The following is a 20,232-nucleotide window of genomic DNA, read 5'->3' on the forward strand; positions in this document are numbered from 1 at the left end:
ATCAGATCACACATATCAATTTGATCACTTGTCTACCACCATGACTTTGAATTAGTACTACTATGTAAACAGTCTCTATCAAATCCAGAGAGAATTTGTTGTCCATGAAGGACATGTTTGTCATCTAACCAATGACAAAAAATAATTAAATAATCCCATAAAAGTCACTGTTTTAACAAATAGGCAGTTCCTACAACAACAAATGGGCTTGCAGCAGTTTTGCTCTGCATGCTACCACAGTAATGTCAGCTGGCTGTAATAAACTACCGCGATGATCACCAGCCCACAGCGTTAGGAAGAGACAGCATTGCAATTTTATGTTAATACAAATATCTTGCAGGGTGTTGCTGACATCAGTCGCCTACCCGCCAAGTGCATTCGTTGCATCTTAATTTCAAAGCAACCTTTGTGCGTTTTCTGGGCGGCACGTAGATCTCATGGACATTCTGAGACGTTTGTCAGGATATTCTCCTTCATCTTGTTAGCAGGTTATTTTCTGCTTTCAACTAATTCGATGAATGGTTCTCAGACTGTGGTACTGATGCCACTGGAGGTTGGTGGGCTGACTTTAAATGTACATTGATTTTTTTTTTTTTTTATAGTAGGTATTATTTTCAAGGTACATTTGAATGAATTGGCCTTTTCGCACTCCTCAAAATGCAATGGCCATTTAAAACAAATGCATACCTAAAATCTGCATGCAAACAAAAAAAATATCAATAAATTTCTTTCTTTTTAGGTTTGTAAAACAATATCAGACCTGCTGAAAACTGAAAAATATTCAACAATGTTTTATTTTGGGGAATACAGTAAACAAATCACTGCTTTTTCTCAAAATGAAATGCTGACATTTCCAAATACATGGTTTTTCACTGTAAGGTCAGTGAGATCAATGATTTGGTTTCACTGGAAGTCAGTGTGCCGTTTTTGGCATCCAAAGAAGGTCTGGAGCGACATAAAAAATATGAATGCAATCAAATCACGTATCCTAGACTTATCACTACTACAGACCCATTCACATACTTTTTATTTAAAGGAAAATCTTAAACTTTTTTTATGTAGGAGTAAATATTTAATAATTAAAATAATCATACCATCATTTAAAGGGTTAAAACGCTGAAATTGACTGTCTCTTCTGTAGTTTTTCTAACAGGTTTTAAGTGGTATAAAAGAAAGCCCTTTGCAATTACTATACAGTAAAATTACTAGTCGTAATCATTTGAGTATAAAAGGCATGTAAGAAAAACTCTTGTGTGAATAAAAAAGAAGAATTGTTACAAAGAGCCACACTGCAAGCTGTTACTTAATAATCTAAAAAGTCAAACAGAAGTAATAGAACAAATGTGAAATGGGTGTAATGTAGCACTAATAGTCTCCAACGTTTTTAAGTATTATGAGTGCTAATTTAGGGCTGCACAGTGGACAGTGGGTAGCACTGTTGCCATGCAGCAAGAAGGTCCTGGGTTCAAGTCCCACCCTTGCCCTGGGTCTTTTCTTTCTTTCTGCATGGAGTTTGCATGTTCTCCCTGTGCATGCATAGGTTCTCTCCGGGTACTCTGGCTTTCTCCCACAGTCCAAAAACATGACTGTTAGGTTAATTGGCCTCTCTAAATTCTCCTTAGGTGTGAATGCGTGTGAAAATGGTTGTTTGTCTCTGTGTCCAGGGTGTACCCCGCCTCTCGCCCATTGAGAGCTGGACTTAGGCACCAGCACCCCTCGCAACCCCACAAAGGATGTGTTAGAAGATGGATGGATGGATGGAGTCCTAATTTAAATGAAACATATCGAAGACAAAATGGGACAATGTGTGATAATTGAAAATATAAACAGCCATTACATCCATTAAAGGTCAGTTGGTGGAATGTATTCAATCTTATAAGTACTTTTGGAACATTTACTGATTTAACGTTATAATTTTAAAACCAGCTGTGCACAAAAAAAAAATGGGTCAGCTGACCCTCAGGCTTGACAGGGATTTCACATTTTTGTGAAGAATTAAACCATGACAATCATGGCATATTTTGTACATTTATGTGTAAACATTAGAAAGTCATAAAGTGAAAGCCCGCTAGCCCCTGGAATCTGCTAGCTGACAGACCCCGCTAGCCACCGGCGGTGGGACTCTGTCAGGCGCTCGCTGCAGGCAGGTGGGCCATCTTCCTCTTCTTTTAACTAACTGGCCGCTCAGGGATTTCTCGCTATTTGTTCTCGTCTGGGCAGAAGTTTTTTTCTCTCGCACGGTGTCTGACTACTGTTGTGTGATCGGTGATCAGGATTTGGATAGGCATCTTTAAAGATGGAAAAGCAGAAATGCCTCATACATTTGTCGAACTAAACACTGTCGCCCTGGTCAACTCTGGTGGTTTTAAGTAGTCGAACATGCCCGGTCTGCTCATTTGCAGCATTTACCCCATCCAAGAGAGACTATTAGTAAACTTTTGGACTGAAATGAAACTTGAATCTAAGCAGAGACGGTCCCCTACAGTCACGGTTTGTTATAGGCCCCCCTCAGCCTGCAGTAAGCTTCTAAGTTCTGTGTATGTCATGGCGAGGAAGGACCAAAACACAGATGATGATGTTTAATGATTAAAAAAAAAAAAAAAAACTTACAGGCAGACGTTGCACAGGAACTAAATAAAACAAACACTGAGAAACAGGCTTAGTACAATGAGGGCAAAGCGCTGAGGGAGAATAATTGACGGGGGCAAACAGGGAGGAAACACAAAAAGAAATCTAACAGAATAAAATACAAAAAAAATGATTAAAAATGAAATGCAATGAACTAAGAATGGAATTCACAAAATAATCTATAAAAGTGAAAATAAACAAACTTAAAACACACGATCCTGGAAACTTAAACCAGTGCAAATACATTCACGAATAAAAATCAACACACAAATACCAGGAGATTGTGAAAGCCTAAAATCTATCTGTGACTCACTGAATCTAAGTCAGTTAATAGATAACCCAACACAGCCTAATATTAAATATCATTCCAGATCATCGCTTCTTCATCTAATAATAACACATGTCCCACATAAGTATACTGATGTCAGTGTTTTTGGAAACATTGCGATTGCAGCAGTCAGAAATGCCAAACTATCCAGAACTAAATCATGTTCTACTCAAAAGAGACTTCAAACATTTTCATCAGCAGGCTTTTTTGTATAATCTGTCAAATTTCTGCTGGAAACAAATCTCCCTCCTTGTTGATGTTGGATACCCTGGAATGTTTTTCACGATGATCCCTTGAAGCTAATTGATATATATATATATATATATATATATATATATATATATATATATATATATATATATATATATATATATATATAAGGAATGATGGCTTGCTTTCTGCCCTCCCATTCATTTTTTGAGAATTTGAATGTGAGTCCAAGAATATCCCTCTTTGTTTTTAGATTAAAAAAGATATTTGTCTGAAATAGGATTTGACATTCATCACTGAGTAAAGCATTAAAGATGGGCAGAAATGGAAACATCCGCTTTGCCTGACCAGCACAGCTATGATTGTAATTTTCTCTTTCAACTAAAACAAGTTTTTTTTTAAACTTATCTGAACTAAATATTGCTAACGGTAGGTTAAGCATGCTTTGACTGGAGATTTAAACGGCATATATTGACCTCCTCTCCTGAAGCTTATATGTTTATGACATTTCTAACTGGAAAATGTCTTTACATATTGTCAGTCTTTGCATCTTTCTTGCACTTTCGTAAAATCGCAGCCAAAACGGCAGATTACACTTACTTTTGCTTTCATCTTATGATGTGATCTGTCCATTATAGATAAATCCTTCTCCATCTATCTCTAGCAGATTTGATACCCCTTAGGCACAGCAGAGGAGGAAGGATATCTGAGTCAAGCTGTTAGACTAAGAAGATTAAAGTGAATGTTTGTGACCGGAGCTGGTATTTGGTCAGCAGATACGCTAGGAGCAACAGTAAGCTTTGAACAAAAGCAAAGACGGGTAAATTATAGGGTTGAAAAGGACAATTTCATTCACTTTCACACATTTTATATTCCCTCCTAATCCCACTTTCATTAACACCTATCTGCACTCAATACATGTTTACCCTATATTCAGCAGCTTTCTGAACCAGATGAAATTCACTTATAAAGCAAGGGCATTTCATGTCTGCTAAAACTACTCTGGGTTATACTTCACTAAATGAAATGCATAGCCTAATGTATTTATTTGTTAATTCAAAGCACACCTATGAATGTCTTTCAAAGCACACCTCAAGCATCCTGCTGTCTTGTGTCACATGGGGAAAAATGAAATATGCAAAGGTATCAGCAAGAGAGTTCTGGACCAACCCAAGCCTGCTTCATCCTGCGGTGCACTTTCCAGATGCCTGAAGGTAACACAGTCATCTGTTCAAACAAGAACTAATTGGGAAAACACTTTGAAAACACATCAGGTCTCAATTGGAAAGTCATTCTGCTAGGTATCCATATGATGGGACATGTGTTTGGAACAAAAGGATGCCAGATCCTTTTGAGGAAAATGAAAAGATTAACCTACAGAGGCCATAATCTGAAGTCACAGAGAAAGTGAAACTAAGAAACTGATGCGGCAGGCTGGTCCAAATTGCTGAAATGCCATTGCAGGACTTGGTAGTTTGTATGGCCCTACATGCTGGTATGCATGCCGGACAATGTTGGGGCTTCTTATTAGATGACAAATGGTGTCCACATTAGAACTTACTGCACCAGCAAAGGGTCTAACCATGGGTCTGAAGATTTCATCTTGATACTTAATGGCAATCAGGGTACCATCGTTTATCCTATACAGGTCTGTGCATTCCTTCATGGATATGCCTCCCCAGACTAACACTGACTCACTACCTACACCAATCATGCAGAACTATGTTGCAGGCAGCATTACGTTCACTACACCTTCTCCAGACTCTTTCATGTGTGTCACATGAGCTAATAGTGAACCTGCTCTCATCTGTGAAAAGAACAGGACATCAGTACCAAACCTGCCAATTCTGCTGTTTTCTGTTAAATGTCTGTCGAGCTCCACGGTGATGGGCAATGAGCACAGGGCCTACTAGAAGACGTTGAGCCCTCACACCACACTAATTAAGTCTGTTTCTAAGGATTTGACCAGACATTCACACTAGTTCTCCGCAAGAGGTCACTTTGTAGTGCTATGGCAGTACTTTTCCTGTTCCTCCTAGCACAAAAGGAGAAGATACCACTCCTGCCAATGGGTTAAGGACCTCCAACTGTCCAGCTCTACTAGAGTAGCGGCATGTGTCCTGGGATCTCCTCCAAATTATTGAGACTATGCTGGGAGACACAGCAAACCTTCTGCCAATGAGACAATGAGACAACAGAGGTACCAACCTGGTGGAACCTCTGTTTGGTTCAGGTATCGCCTCATGCAACCAGTAATGACACTAGTCAAGTCCAAAATCACTGAAAAGCAGTCAAAAAAACGCAGAGAGAAAAATAACTGTGGCATTCACCTGCAAAACCATTCCTGTTTTTGGAGTCATCTGATCGTTGCCCCTTTAGGGCACCTGTTGTTGATTTCATTTACACAGAAACAGCTGTCACCTGTACTACTGAACTGATCAGACAATACTCTGACCCGCTGAGATCCAAGATCTCATTTACAAGAAGGACATGTTTTGATAAATCAAAAAATCAAGAACAAAATGCTACAAACACAGCAACAATACAAATAATTAAAAAATGTCCTAAAAACAAGAGCAAGGTTTGTAGGAGGATCTCTCCATTGTTCTTGAAATAAATGTTACTTGTCTCAGAGGAATCAGCATGGATAGTTTGAGATCCTTTGCTGTACAGTTTCAAGTTAATGGGGCAGAGTAAGAAAAGGATAGATAGATAGATAGATAGACAGACAGACAGACAGACAGACAGACAGATAGATAGATAGATAGATAGATAGATAGATAGATAGATAGATAGATAGATAGATAGATAGATAGATAGATAGATAGATAGATAGATAGATAGATAGATAGAGTCATGATTTAGGTTTATTTATTTGTTTGTTTTGGACTTTTCTTGGATCAGCCTTCACCTCTCAGCCACTATCCAATCAGCTCAGTCTCCTTCCAGCCAACACCTTGCTCTTAATCAGATCCACCTGCTGCACTAATTAGTCAGCTCTGCTCACCTGTTCACATGCCTACTTATGCCAGCCTCAGTCATCCACTCACTGTCAGTATGTCTAATCTCATCTTGTCTCCTCTTTTGAGATGTTCCCTGCCTCTAACAGTTCCTGTGTGCTCAGCCAGCTGGACCCTTCCTATGAAAGTTGCCTGTGACTTACAGCCGTTCCCTCTGTCCATTCTGGTAGTTCCTCAGTCCACATTGCCTGTTCTGGTCTGTCCCAGCCTTCATCATTGGTTTAGCCTGTCACTGCCTTCAACTCCTGGTCAGTTTGGTTCTGCCATTCACCCTACCTGCATCTTCTGGTCCCCTGCTCATCCCTGCCTGCTTGCACCATCAGCCATTACTCATCTGTCAAGTCTGGTTCTGCTTGACTGCCTCAGCTGCCACTACTCACCCTCAAAATAAACCTTTTAAAATGTAACTTTGTCTGGCTGAATATCGGGTTCTCTAGATAGATAGATAGATAGATAGATAGATAGATAGATAGATAGATAGATAGATAGATAGATAGATAGATAGATAGATAGATACTCTTAAATATACAGGGTATGTAAGAGTATTTCAAAGGAGGAAGAGTGGATTGTACCTTGAGAACGTCTTCATCAGTGGAGCTGCAGTCTGTGTAGTCAGAAACATCTGTGACCACTCCATCTTCCTCCACAGCTACCGTCCTCACAGGCATCATAACTTTCTTTCCAGTCAGAACAGCAGTGTTCAGGATCTCGGTGTCCTGCGGGGAACGTAAAGATCAAGCAATGTCATCAGAGCAGCAAAGAGCTCACGGACATAGAAGCTGTAAAGTCATAAAAATGGCTATTGCCCCTTTGGGAAGCCATGGCTGGAGCAGAGTTGAGGGAAGATAATGACCAGGTCAACACATGGTTGACAAGGAGAGGAGAGCTGATGACCGATTTCTCTGCTTCAAGCATGTCCTTCTGAGGAAAACTGTAACATTTCAAGCATGGACAAGCAGCAGTGGATGTGGACTGAAAATAAGCTCTGTGCTGTTTAGTCTCAGGTGTTGCTGCCCTTTTCCAGACCGTCTTAAGAGAAAATACTGAATATCGTGTCCTCATCCGTACTTCATTTTAAGTAATTTCCAAATGAAGATGCCTTTGATGCATTGTGGATGTAAGAGAAGTCTTTGCAGATGGTTTTTGATTGACTTCATAGAGGGCTCGTTGTTTGATTTGAACCTGTCTGTGTGACCCATCAATGGTGAGTTTAGTGTTTTTTTTAACCTAAAAAGCAATGACTGGTTATTGTTGTTTTGGGGTTTTTTGTTGTTTTTTTCTGCCAAAAAGGAAAAAGCATGGCATAGGAGTGACCGTACTTTTATACTGCCCTGCTGACTATGATGTCGCTGAGAGTACCTGGAACACTGGGAGGGTTATGGTCCTGAGGGATGTTCTTGAATCCCTCATACACCTCCCAACCTCTCTTGTCGCTAAACATTAAATAATGCTACAATCTATTTGAGAACAACAAGGTTATGTTCCACAGCGTTTACATCAACTGACTGCTTAATTCACAACTAAGCTGTAAGATCTCTCCTCCAGCTCAGCCTCCTCCTACAGTTAACACAGTCCACCCATGCCTTTTGGTTTTCCTCCACTCCAGAACCTTTTTTGCTGACACTGGTAGATGTGGAGGCTGTAATGCGAACTAAAGGAAAAAACTTTAAACACCATTTCTTTAGTGTAAATAAAGCTTTTATTTCCTGACAATTCTTTATGTGAGTCAGGGAAATGTCCAGAAACATGACAGCTAGGATTTTTAATCTGTTGAAGTATTAGGTTCATAAGAGAGACAGATTATCTTTGCAACTTATTTGTGTGCCTCATTTATTGTGGAATTTTAAAAAAATGTCCTGACTGTCTCATTCTATCGACTTTACAGGGATGTGGAGAAATGGACTGAGCCAAATGAAATGTGTTTGCTTTTATAGAAAGGCCATTCTGAAGTCAGCAGCTAGAGCAAGGGATAAGTGTGCATGATCTCTCTGGGATTTTGGTAAATTTTCTTTTTTATAAAGAAATGGTAATCTGTGCCAAGATATGAGACTCATCCACTATCCACCTTTAGTGTTCTGGAAATAGGTTCCTGTGCAGGATTTTGCATGGCCCCAACTGTCCCTCCACTTTGAGGTTAAGTTCTCCTGTATCCTTATCACAAAAATAGCCCCAATTAATAATGTGTTTGGTTCTGCGTTTGACTGTTGAGACGGTGTTTCTCTGGTCCGACTCAATGTTTCTCTACAAAGATAGGCCTGTAATGTATCAGTGATGTTCTTGGGATCATTATCAAACTACTCTTAGATAGTTTATCCCAATTTTATTCATGATCATCCTCACAGGATGAGGCAAAATTTTGCATGACCCTCCAGACCGAAGGTAACAGATAACAACAGTTCTCATCTTCTTACCAAACCTCCTGCTGGTGGTCTTTTAGATTTATAACATTGAACAAATCTACTATCTTGTCCCTGATGTGCTTTCCTCTAATTTTGGAGAGGTTGGAAGAGGAAAAAACTATACACAAGTGTAGGGTGGAGGGTAAGTTCTTGTTTGGTTGTTGGAGATCAAATAAGATTTTCTTTCTCAGTTACATTCTAATAATCTGAATATCTTAAAACTTCAAAATTAAATTAGTGTAAAATTAGCAGGGGATCAAATAATTACATTATTTCACTCACTGTAGGCGAACAGGGAAACATTACTTCATGTTGTGACCTGATCAGCTCTAACACTTTAAAGAAACATCACTAAATTTACCAGCATATGACTTATGGTGTGATTGTCCATAAAACATAGATTACTTTCCAGAGCTGAATCAGACAATTGAGAAATGCAAATACTTTTACAAAATAAAGGTGTTTAAATGAGTGGATGTCATGCCTATTTTCAAAATCACACAGCACATCAAAACAGAGGAGGTGTTTAGTACTATACTTCACCCTCTGAAATGAGCTGCAAAACAGTATTCCAGGCCTTATATTTAAAATGTACCAATTTAGTACTGTAATCACGTGGGTTATTTGGAGACCTTTTTTACAGATGTTTAATTATGAGTCTTCAGGAAATTGTGCAAAAAAAGCATATATTTAAATATCAGAATATTTGGAGAAAGTACTGTGAGGTGTGTTTTTAACCTCTTAAAATTAGCTGTTAAATCAAATTTTGTGCAAGAAAATGAGGCTGACCAATATATGCCCTTTGTTTCTAAAACTTGTTTAAAGGAACCAGCAATAGGCAATGTGAGCTACCCCTTTCTCTAAACGTTGTGTCCGAAAGGGTTTAACATCTTTTTTTCTTTTTTTTATACTGGAGCTGATCCTGATGTCGCTTTGACCCAACTAGAAAATCTCATGTTTGGCCATCAGCCTATGGTCAGATTCTACTCAACAAGTAAGATGAACCATGCCCTTCGCAAATCAGGATACTGTAACATATTATGAACTAAAGCACCACAGGCCCGATGAGGTAGAAATGCTCAACAATATAGTGCAGAAAATCTTTACAAAAACTATATTATGACTAACTATAAAGCTCCTATTATCACCAGGTGACAAATAAACAAGATACTATATTGTTATGCAAACAGCTGTAATGTTTGGTGATAGGGGATTATATCATGGATTAATTATAGAGCTAGTGTAGCATGATAAAGAGGCCCGAGGCACTGAAATAGCAGCATATGAAGCAGCTGTTAGGATCAGAGAATGACCACATATTGCACGCCAGAATAGAGGGAGGCATCAGCTTGTTGACAGTCAACAATACAAGGTCACCGTCTGCTGAAAATAGAAGCCATTTCCTAAACAAAACCCAAGCATATTCAGTCTTCTGCATATGCATAGCAGACAAGAATGGATCACAGCAAAGTGCATTTCATGATATTTTTATGCGCCGATGCTCAAATGCAGTCGACGCGATGGCAGTTAGTGGAGAGGCTGCTGTCAGTAATGTTGCTGCTGGTTTTCATAATGATCAGGGGGGACACAAAAGCTGTCATCTCACTCACCATCACAAGAGGAGCAAGGCCAACAAAGTCTCTCTGAGTTGTATAAATTCTCATGGCTCCTTCAGTCTTGGCAATAGTTTTGGGCACAGATGGTAGCTCCAGCTTCCATATGATCACCTGGCTGTCAACGGGACTGCTCAGTTCTTCTACCTCAAAATCCATTTGAAGAACCTCCAGCAGACTGCTTTCAAGCCTGCATGAGAAAAAAGGAGTTGGGATGAGCCTACAAATATGATGTTTGAACAGACATATGGTCAAATATTTAGGAATTCTATATAGATAAGGATACATTATTTAATGATGTATCTAATGGTATTATGATATAAGATAATCCCAGATATTAACAGATATTAGTAGATAAGGACAAAGACTAGTCATCCTAGGACTCTTCAAGTAGTAATAAAAATGGCTTTTTAAGTGCCTGTATCATTCAAAAGATCCACACAACTGCTGTTTTTTACAACAAGGCTTTACTTTTTTTCCTAAGTAGCTGTAATGTTGAACTAGAGAAGGTTCTTCTCCAATTGGAAAGCAGAGTCGTACTGTAGTATTTTTTATAAATCTCCCAACAAATTGATCTTGATTGTTCTATCAATAGACGGCGTGATAGATTTTTTTACTGACAGAGTAATCAGAACAATACAGGAACATCTCAGGTAATTCCGAAGAAGCTCATTTGTCAGATCAAAAGTAAATGTTGAAAATAATATCCTCTCAGCAGTTATTATTCATACTTTTAACAACACATTTAAGTATTAAAAACATTCTAATCTAATTAATGTTCTGTTTTCATTAGCTGTAAGTGAAAAAATACCATAATAGTAATAAAGGCATGAAAACATCAGTCTCTATGTAACTAATCTGTGTTTCACTAAGTGAATTGAGTTACTGAAATAAACTAATATTTTAATCATTTTCTAATTTATTAAGATGCACCTTTAGTTCTCTAGGCCAACAGAATAATAAATTCATCACTAGAGAGTGTCAGATCTCCTGACCAGCACTGCATCTGAATTAGGGATATCTCGCCAGAGAGAACCAGAACTCTTGTCCAACAGCGTGACAGAGTGATAGATCTCTCGACTGACAAAACAACAGGTATAATATAGAATGAGTGAATGATGCCTTTACAGATAGAGCGATCGTTCAACAATGAAAGATCTTTTAACAGACAAGATGCCAGATGTCTTAATGAAGAAGATTTATCAACCAGCAGAGCAAAATATCTCTTGACTGACATATGTCTCAATCAACAGACAGCTTTCTTGACTGACAGAGCAATAGATCTCTGAACAAAGAGATTGATTCTAGACTGAAAACATTAGCTCTTTTGGCAGACAAAGTGATGAATTTCTTGACTAACCAACCAATGGGTCTATCACCATACAAGTAATGGATCTCTTGACCAACAGTGACCGATTTCTTGACTGACAGAGTGATACATCTCTCAAGAAAGCGTTGTATCTCTCAATGGACAGAGAGAGAGAGATTGCTTAACCAACAAACAAATAGAAGGCTCGCCACACATAGTGATAAATCATTTGAGAGACAGTAACGTATCTTTCACCAGACAGAGGAACCGATCATTTGATAGACAGAACCATAGATCTCTTTGTCAAGTGAGCAATAGATCTCCAGATCTCCGTGATACATCTCAAGACTGACAGTCATAGATCTCTTGAATGACAGAGAAACTGATTTCTTAAGCCACAGAAGAATGGATCTCTTGCCGACACAGTAATAGATTTCAACAGGTACAGATATCGGTTTCGACAAACTAACCCTTAACTGACAGAGAGCTGGATCTCCAAACCAATGGTGTAATAGACTTCTTCACAGACAAATAGATCTCTTGCAGAGGGAGCGACGGACCTTCTGAACAACAGATCAATAGATCTCTGAATGAATCGAGTGACAGACCAATTCATAGTAAGGGGTGTAGATCTTGGAGACAACAAAGTGAGAGATCTCTGCACAGAGAGCCAGACCTCTCAACTGTGTTAATTAGACATGACATCACACTTTTTTTTAAGTAAGAATTTGGTTTTCACAAATAAAGTTTTTTGAACTGAAGAAATGCAGTATATTTAAACTGTCCATAATTGGACTATTTCAGTCAGTGCTTGACAGGTCGCATAGTGCAGTCTTCAAACATTGTCATGTATTGGAATGGCTAGAGCATATTAAAAATGTTCTTATTTCTATTTTTATAAATGGAATATAGGTTTATAGAATCTCAAACTGTTTTTTTGAGAAACTCTGTTAAGCGTAGAATAAGCCTGTTCTTGTTTATTCCGAATTTCCGAATTTGAGATGCTTAAAAATTCAATCCCCATTTTAGAGGATGAAAACTGCTTTAGCTTAGCATAAAATATCAATCTGGGAATCAGATGAAAACTATTTAAAGTTTTATATGTGCCCACTTCCAATAGAAGCAAGAAGTAAGCAATAGAAAATGTATTCAGGGCAGAGCCCTCCCACTATAATAGCACCTTGGGTTGTACAATACCAGAGGTAAGGACTTTGAGTAGACTATTCGACTGTTTTCTTTTTCAACCATTCTGAAGTTCGCCTTTTGTGTTGAGAATATTGTGGTTTTCATTATCAAAATTCAACTAAGTTTAAAAAAATCCAAATTTATCAGCCCTTCTGTAACTATAGTTGCCTGTTAGGATTCTGGATTTGTGTTTAAAAGCTAAATATGATATTCACTTAACTGTTCAATTAGGTCAAACATCTTCCATTTCGTCTTGCATCTTCAAATGTGATCGATCGATCTATCTATCTATCTATCTATCTATCTATCTATCTATCTATCTATCTATCTATCTATCTATCTATCTATCTATCTATCTATCTATCTATCTATCTATCTATCTATCTGATCAGTTAGCACAAATTGTGCTGCTGTGTTGAAACCACAAGATTTTGGTTTCAACAATCTGACTTTAGATTTAACATGCATTATTTCTTCAAATAATTGCATAATATCCAAGAGACCAGATTCTGGCAAGCGACCAGACTTTTCAGTAATATCTGGCACAAATTTATGGTGACATGTTATGAATTTCGCCCCATGAAAGAATACATTTTCACATGTGATCAGAGGAGCTGAGACAAAAAATGGCCTGCCCTACTTTTCCGCTTTGAAGAGGACTCTGCAACTTGAGGCATTTCCAGAGAAACATAAAAACAGAATTTCTCTTCCTCGCAGAAAACCTTTCACTGGGAATGTCTGCAAGTGTTAAATGTGAACGGATTAAAAGGTATTCTAAGGACAGTGGCTTCCTGCATACATAACAAAAAGTCTAATCCTTTGTAACTTACAGTGCCCTCTTCTTGACGGTGGAGCCGCGTGTCCTAGCTGCTGCCTTGCATTTAATTTTTCGGCCATGTCCCAGGTTTTTTATTTCAGCTTTTACTTCTTGGCATGTCATTGAGCAACAGAGAAGATATATTGGTGGGGCACAGCACAATAAGCATGCACATAACATCATGGACTTTATCAGACTCTCTGCAGTGTGCACAAGTTATAAATCAGTGTCAGAGTTGTGCAGACTCGCTAAGTTCCTTTTGCTGCACAACTAGGGGCTGTGTTGTAGCCACCACGGCGTCCTGGATCAACAGCATTGTGGAATTACAAATCAAATGTATGAATCCTTTATTAAATTCCAACCTCAAAAACAAAGAATGCTAAAGGATTTTCCTTATTAAGGGCAAAAGAAAGATTAAGTGTAATTTAATCATTGTAACATATTGCTCAGAGACCTGAGATTAAAAGATATAGTAATCGCATTCTGGCCAAGTATTACAAGAAGATATGCTTGGCTCACATCAGCAGGCAGAGCACATCCCCTTAAGTCTGCATTAACACAGATATCCATACGATGGGCGATGTTGTCACGCTGCACGCCCCTGTCATAGTTGGGAAGCTCACAGAGGAATGATCAACAACCTCATCAGCCATGGTTTTATGGCTTGCAATCTGCCTGCAAGTTTATTAAGATCCAGACCGAGCTCCTTCAATGGAGCATGGAAGAAAATGGCCCCAGTGTACTGATACAGCAAATACTATATGAGCTCACAAAAGCTAGCAAGGCATAAAGTCACAGACATCCCAACAGAAGTGTGACAGCAGACACCCTCAGCAGGAGTCCTGTGTAGTTTGTCACATTTTTAGAGAGGATTAGCCGTAATGGGGAAACAAATATGTTAGCCCGCAAAGTAGTTGTTGTAAACTGTCATAATCCACAACAAATGGGAAAAACAACATAATGAGGTCAGACTAATGCCCAGAGGTCCAATGCTTTTTCTCTGTTTGAGGCAAACAAGTTGTCAGTTATATATATATTAAAAAATCCAGTTAAACAATCAGCAATTGAGCTTTAAGAAACAATGATTTACACCAATGCTAAAGTCAGATCGTATAAATTTGTTTTATAACCAAGGAATTGCCTCCCTTCTTCTGGTTTTATTGCTAGGCCCCTTATCGTTCTCCTTGCAAAACTTGGCTGCACACACTTGGGCTTTTTTCCGCACTGGAAAACATTCAAGGGCGCTTTAGTCATAGAATCTTTTCTTGGAACCGCTCTAAAGGCAGACATAATCTTGCTGTTTGAATTTAATCTCAAAGCACCCACTTTGGGGTTCACTTGCAAGCTTGGAAGGCGACAAAGAATTATGTAGTACACAACAACATGGCAGGACAGCTGGATGGACAGCAGGTTTGTTGCAAAGCTGTTGACTTACTTTGTTGGTTTATTGTTCCCTAAGTTATATTAAATATCTTAAGTTTGGCTTCATGGAGAGGGTTGAAATTTGTGGAGACCTTTGTGATTGTGGGTTAATCAATGGTATTTATTGCTAAATCCTTCAGTAGCCCAGCATGTCAGATGCTCTTTGCCACAGTCACATTTGAGTCAGAACGGGTAGAAGAACTAGCAATTCTGTTCAGTGTTTTATTTTGTTGTCCAACTTTACTAAAATGATCAGCAGCCAATGGCCTACTTTATCTTTTCAACAGCAAAATGCTTTCAGGGTTAAAATAAGTTTGCTCCCCCTATAGTACGTTGCTCCACTTCCTTCATTGTGCAAGGCAAGTGATAATAAACACCTTTTGGCCACTTACTGACCTGAACTATTTTCAGATTAGTCAAGTTCATAATGTAATTTCACCAGATATGTTATAGTATAAGCAATTATAAAAACAATGTTTCCATTTTCCCTGATACCTTTTATGGTGGCCATCTTGGATTTTTACAAAATGACTGCCATAGCAAGATTTTCTCCCCATATTTCAGCTTCAAAATGACCAAGAAATTAGATTCAAACAACTAAGACACAATTTTTAGGGCAAGTCGATGCAATTTTATCAAAAAATATAAAGTAGATACAATAGAAACACTAATTTCACTGAGATTTTAAATTTTAGCAAATATGTTTCGTATGATCTACGTGAATTCCACTAATTTCTGTTAGGGCAACTAAGGAGTCTTTACACTTCATCACCACCATTGTCACTATCAGTTTCATACTGGTTTTGTGTGTCCTCATCATTCTGACAGTCACTAGTGCAATGACAAAAATCGGTGCATGATAAGTTATTTGTTTTGCAGAAAACATCTTAAAGAGGAACTTTAAGATGTCTGTTTTGCATCAACAGCTAACCATCTCAATGATGGCTTTTGGAGCTGGGAGTGCGTCTGTCATGGTTGGTTTCATCTGTCCATCAGGGTCCTTGCTGTAGCCATTCTGTAGGGGATCCAACTGAGGATCCTGTAGAGCAATACTGGCCTGTCCCCACATTCTGGCTTGGATATGAACTCTCAAGACATGTTATCATAGAGCTCAAGGGTAGGAGGTAGCTTGTCACTTTCTGCCATATGCTTGCAGAATAGATACCATCGGAGTTCAGGTATGGTTTTGATGTAGATGCCTGTGGGGGAGTAGGCTGCACAGACAAAGCTAGCCAGAGTTACAGTTACTGATTACGTCTCTTTCTGCGTCCATGTATACTTGCAGCCAGGTTGCTTTGCCTATACAAGAGAACCTTCCAGTGGTGTCAGCACCATTAAATGCATGAAAGGCTGGCAGAGCCTTTGCCCTTTCTGCTCCAATGGCTATCCATATTAGCTCTATCTCAATAATCCCAGAGGTCATAGAAATGGACACATCCTTCTGCATGAGGTCATAGTTTGCTATAGCTAACACCAGGACATCTGTGTCTGGGGAGAAGAAAACCAGCTGTGCATTTGATGGGTTTCGCTGCGATGCCAGGACAGCCTGGTTGATCAACAGTGTGTCTGCTTCTTCGTGATTGTTGTCCTCGAAAAGCAAATCTCTGTTGCTCTCGGTATGCCCAGAAGCAGAGGCGATGACAAGTTTGTGTGATAAACTGTTGTATTCTAGAGTCTTTGCAGCAAGGTAGTTGGTCAGGTCAGCCTTCGTCTTGTCATGTAATAGGAACCTTCTCATAGGGATGTGTTTTATGTTTGTATCATGTCTGACTTGATACTGGATTGGTGCTCTTCTTTGCCTTCTTTTCTCCCTGGTAGCACTTTTCAGAGAATCATCTCTGTATGTGTCAAACAAAAGGATGATTTCATCATAATCCTGTGTGAGGGTCTTCAGTCTGTCATTGAAGGGATCTTTAACTGTCACAACGGTCGCTGGTTTCTTGGCCATCTTCTGCACAATAACCATTCCATCTACCAGGGCTATCTTTCGAGTTGGACTACCTGGTGTAGTGTCCATGGCATCTTCTGGCTGCTGATCTTCATGTGGGGTTTCTGTTGTTGCCAATCTATTGAGAAGGTGGATCAACTTTGATTTATCTAGGCATGGCAGGACTGTACCTTGTCACGACGTCATGACGTCACTATGCACACATGTTGCCATTTTTTATCAAAGAATACCAGCACATTAGGCTGCAGAAAAGAGACGGAATATGTGAGTTGAAAATTGTAGTTAACCTATCAAAATAAAAGCTGTAGGTTATTTAGAAGTCAAGACATTGACAAAAGCAGTTTTATAAGGCCGTCATTTTGTAAAATCCAAGATGGCTGCCATAAAGGCATCAGAAAAAAATGGAAACATTGTTTTTGTGATTGTCTATACTTTAAGGATTCCAAAAGTATATAGTTTTCATACTCTCCATTTCCACTACATTTCATCAGATATAAAACGTACTTTAGATTGGAGCACCTCTATTATGTAATTCTTCTATATTAAAGTTAGTATATTTGAATGGGTGTTTCAGCCTTAATTCACTAAATGAGAAAAATCTTTGTGTAGTCATGGACAGTAAGAGGATCACAGAAATATTATTTAACATTTGCAGGCCTATTTATGTATTTTCTTTTGTTAAATAAACTTCAAGGTTCATTCAGTATCATCTTCATTGCTACTTCATAATCCACCCCTAATCAAACTGGAAAACCTGACAATTTCATAGGAAATTTAAGTACAGCTACATGTTTATGTCTCCTGCTACGTTAGTGGTGTGGTATTATACTCAAATATGCCATGAAGAATACAGTATTACAAAAAATGCATAACTCAATTGATAATAGACATTTTTTTAAAAGCCTTTTAGATATCTATGCACAGACACATATAAATTGTAACAAAATAATCCATGTATCACTAAGTAATTTCTTTGCAAATGTATTCATACCACATTATCCTTTTAGCAGTATTCCACTTTATAACCCCAAACTTGTACACATTGTAATGGGGTTTTACAGGATAAAGCAATGAAAGTAGTGTAGCATTGTGAAGACAAAAATGAAAAAGTTGCGGTACTACTTTTTGCTTTAATTGTTGCTGCGTATCGTTTTGGTTCTGTCTCTGCTGGCACCTTCACATCTAAGAAATTTACTTTACTTGTAAAAAATGTGCAATAAATAATGGGCATAAAACATGTCTCAGTAAGATTTGGAGTTAATTCTTTAAAGGTGAGCAATTACTTCTTAATTGGATTTATGTCTGGACTGTCTTGACTGGGCGATTCTATTACGTTAAACACTGAATATGTTTTGTTGTTAACCGTTTAGTTGTAGCTCTGGCTGGATCTATGGGGTCGTGGTCCTTCTCAAACATAAACCTATTGCTCAGTCTTTTGTTGCACTGAGTAAGTTTTCTTGCAGGATTGGCTAGAAAGTATCTCCATCCAACTTCTGACCAGCTTCCTCCTTCCCTCATGTCTTTGAACAAGCACTTTATTTTTTGTCACTATTCCATAAAGACCAGATTTGTGGGTGGCATTACTAACAGTTGTTGTGTGGAGAGATTTTGCCACCTGAGCTGTGGATCTCATCAACTAAACTAGAATTACCATACTTTTGTATGATGGGTTGAATAGAGCCCTGCAAGATTTTCAAAGCTAAGAATATTGTTTCATAACTCTTCTTTAAACTTCTCCTCAAACTTATCCATGGCCTGTCTGTTGAGTTCCTCAATCGTAATGAGGCCATTTGTCCAATAAAGTTCTCTAACAAACTTCTAGCTGGCATAACAGCTGTATTTATATTGAGATTAAATTACACACAGATATTTTCTGATTACCTAACTTCTGAAGTCAGTGGATTGCACTGCTTCTTATGTAGGAGCTGGAAAATAACTGTGAAAACTGTGTGTTTTTCTTCCACTTTAGAGTTAGGAGCAACCCTTTGTCTATCACATAAAATCCCAATAAAATACATCATCAGTGGACGTAATAGGACAAATTGATACTGGGTATGTGTACTTTTTCATGGTACTGTGCCATTCAAAGTTGCCCACTTAACCCATACACTAAACTCTTTTAAACTCAGGTAAATGGTATAAAGCTGCTGAATTAGAAAGGACATCTCAGATAAAGAGAGGTTGGAGCCTTGTTTAATAAGATTAAGAGCTCAGAAGCCCAAAGAGCCAAGTTTGATCCAACTGACCTGCAGATGGCGTGCAAATAATTTCTCTGTTGCATAGATGCAGCTCCCTACACTCCTGGCATCCTTCAAGGTTTTAGGTGAAAAAGGGGGATGCAGCATTTTAGGAGTTCATGACCACATACAGATGGCAAATGTTTAGAAATAAAAACCATTCAGAGTTGAAATGGGTAATAACGATAAGCAGGTAATACCCATTTAGAAAGGGTTTTACAGGAGAATCTGCGGTACGTGTCCTTTTAGAATACAGTGCAGAGTGCAGTAAGCCACTGTTAGACTTGCTCAGTACAGAGGGTTTAGATTTGCTCCCAAAGTATAAAACAGTTACACTTTGCAGAAAACTGACATGTGACAGGATATATTTTCATACCATCAGAAATTCTCATCAATAACTTAAATAATACTCATTAAGAAGGACTCATCAATAACAAAAAAATACTTTTTTTTTTTGCCTTTTTGTTTGACGATACGTAGTTATGGTGGTGTTTTGTATTTCTCTGGTAATAATAATACAAATAAACAAAACAATAAAAAAACAAGGTTCGCTTACATTGGCCTGACCGAGGCATAAAGTAATATTGATTTTTAATTGTCTCACCTTTTCCCAGGTATGGGGGTCTTTCTCTGACAAATAACAGCAATGGCACCATCTGCTCCCATATCCAGCGTGATGTCCCACAGTAAGGAGTTGCTGGGTGTCGCTGTTCGAAAGGTCACACCTTTCTTTACTGATGCTCTGCAAAATGTCACAAAAGAATTTGTTAGAAGGTGGTGCATGGATAAATTTGATATATATATATATATATATATATATATATATATATATATATATATATATATATATATATATATATATATAAAGTTTTATATAAGTTTTTTCTTTCCATGAACAGGCAGTGTTTTTGTATCTGACATTAATTAAACAACCAGTGGAACAACTAATATGTAGCGGCTCATATCCAACCCCTCTGCCAGTATCTCCGCCTTCATGTTGGTTCATTGGTTGTGCGCTTTCATGATTTAAAATGCACAGATGGATTGTGGGTTTTCTTGGCTGACTAATTTGTAAATTGTTTACATTATGAGGCAGGAAAGGCTTCCCTGTGGGCT

General features: G+C 38.3%; 1 protein-coding gene across 2 annotated transcripts in view; it reads right to left on the minus strand.

Annotated features, from left to right (window-relative positions):
- LOC105928766 (transmembrane protein 132D) overlaps nt 1-20,232 on the minus strand; it is a 46,292-nt gene that overhangs the window by 4,114 nt on the left and 21,946 nt on the right. For both annotated transcript variants that reach the window (XM_036144548.1, XM_012866229.3), the window contains exons 3-5: nt 19,721-19,858; nt 10,196-10,388; nt 6,759-6,902 (exon numbers count right to left, since the gene is read on the minus strand). In XM_036144548.1, coding sequence (XP_036000441.1) covers nt 6,759-6,902; nt 10,196-10,388; nt 19,721-19,858 — 475 coding nt within the window. The remainder of the gene's footprint in view (nt 1-6,758; nt 6,903-10,195; nt 10,389-19,720; nt 19,859-20,232) is intronic.

This window comes from Fundulus heteroclitus, chromosome 12 (assembly GCF_011125445.2).
Source record: "Fundulus heteroclitus isolate FHET01 chromosome 12, MU-UCD_Fhet_4.1, whole genome shotgun sequence".
In the NCBI taxonomy this organism is placed as follows: Eukaryota; Metazoa; Chordata; class Actinopteri; order Cyprinodontiformes; family Fundulidae; genus Fundulus; species Fundulus heteroclitus.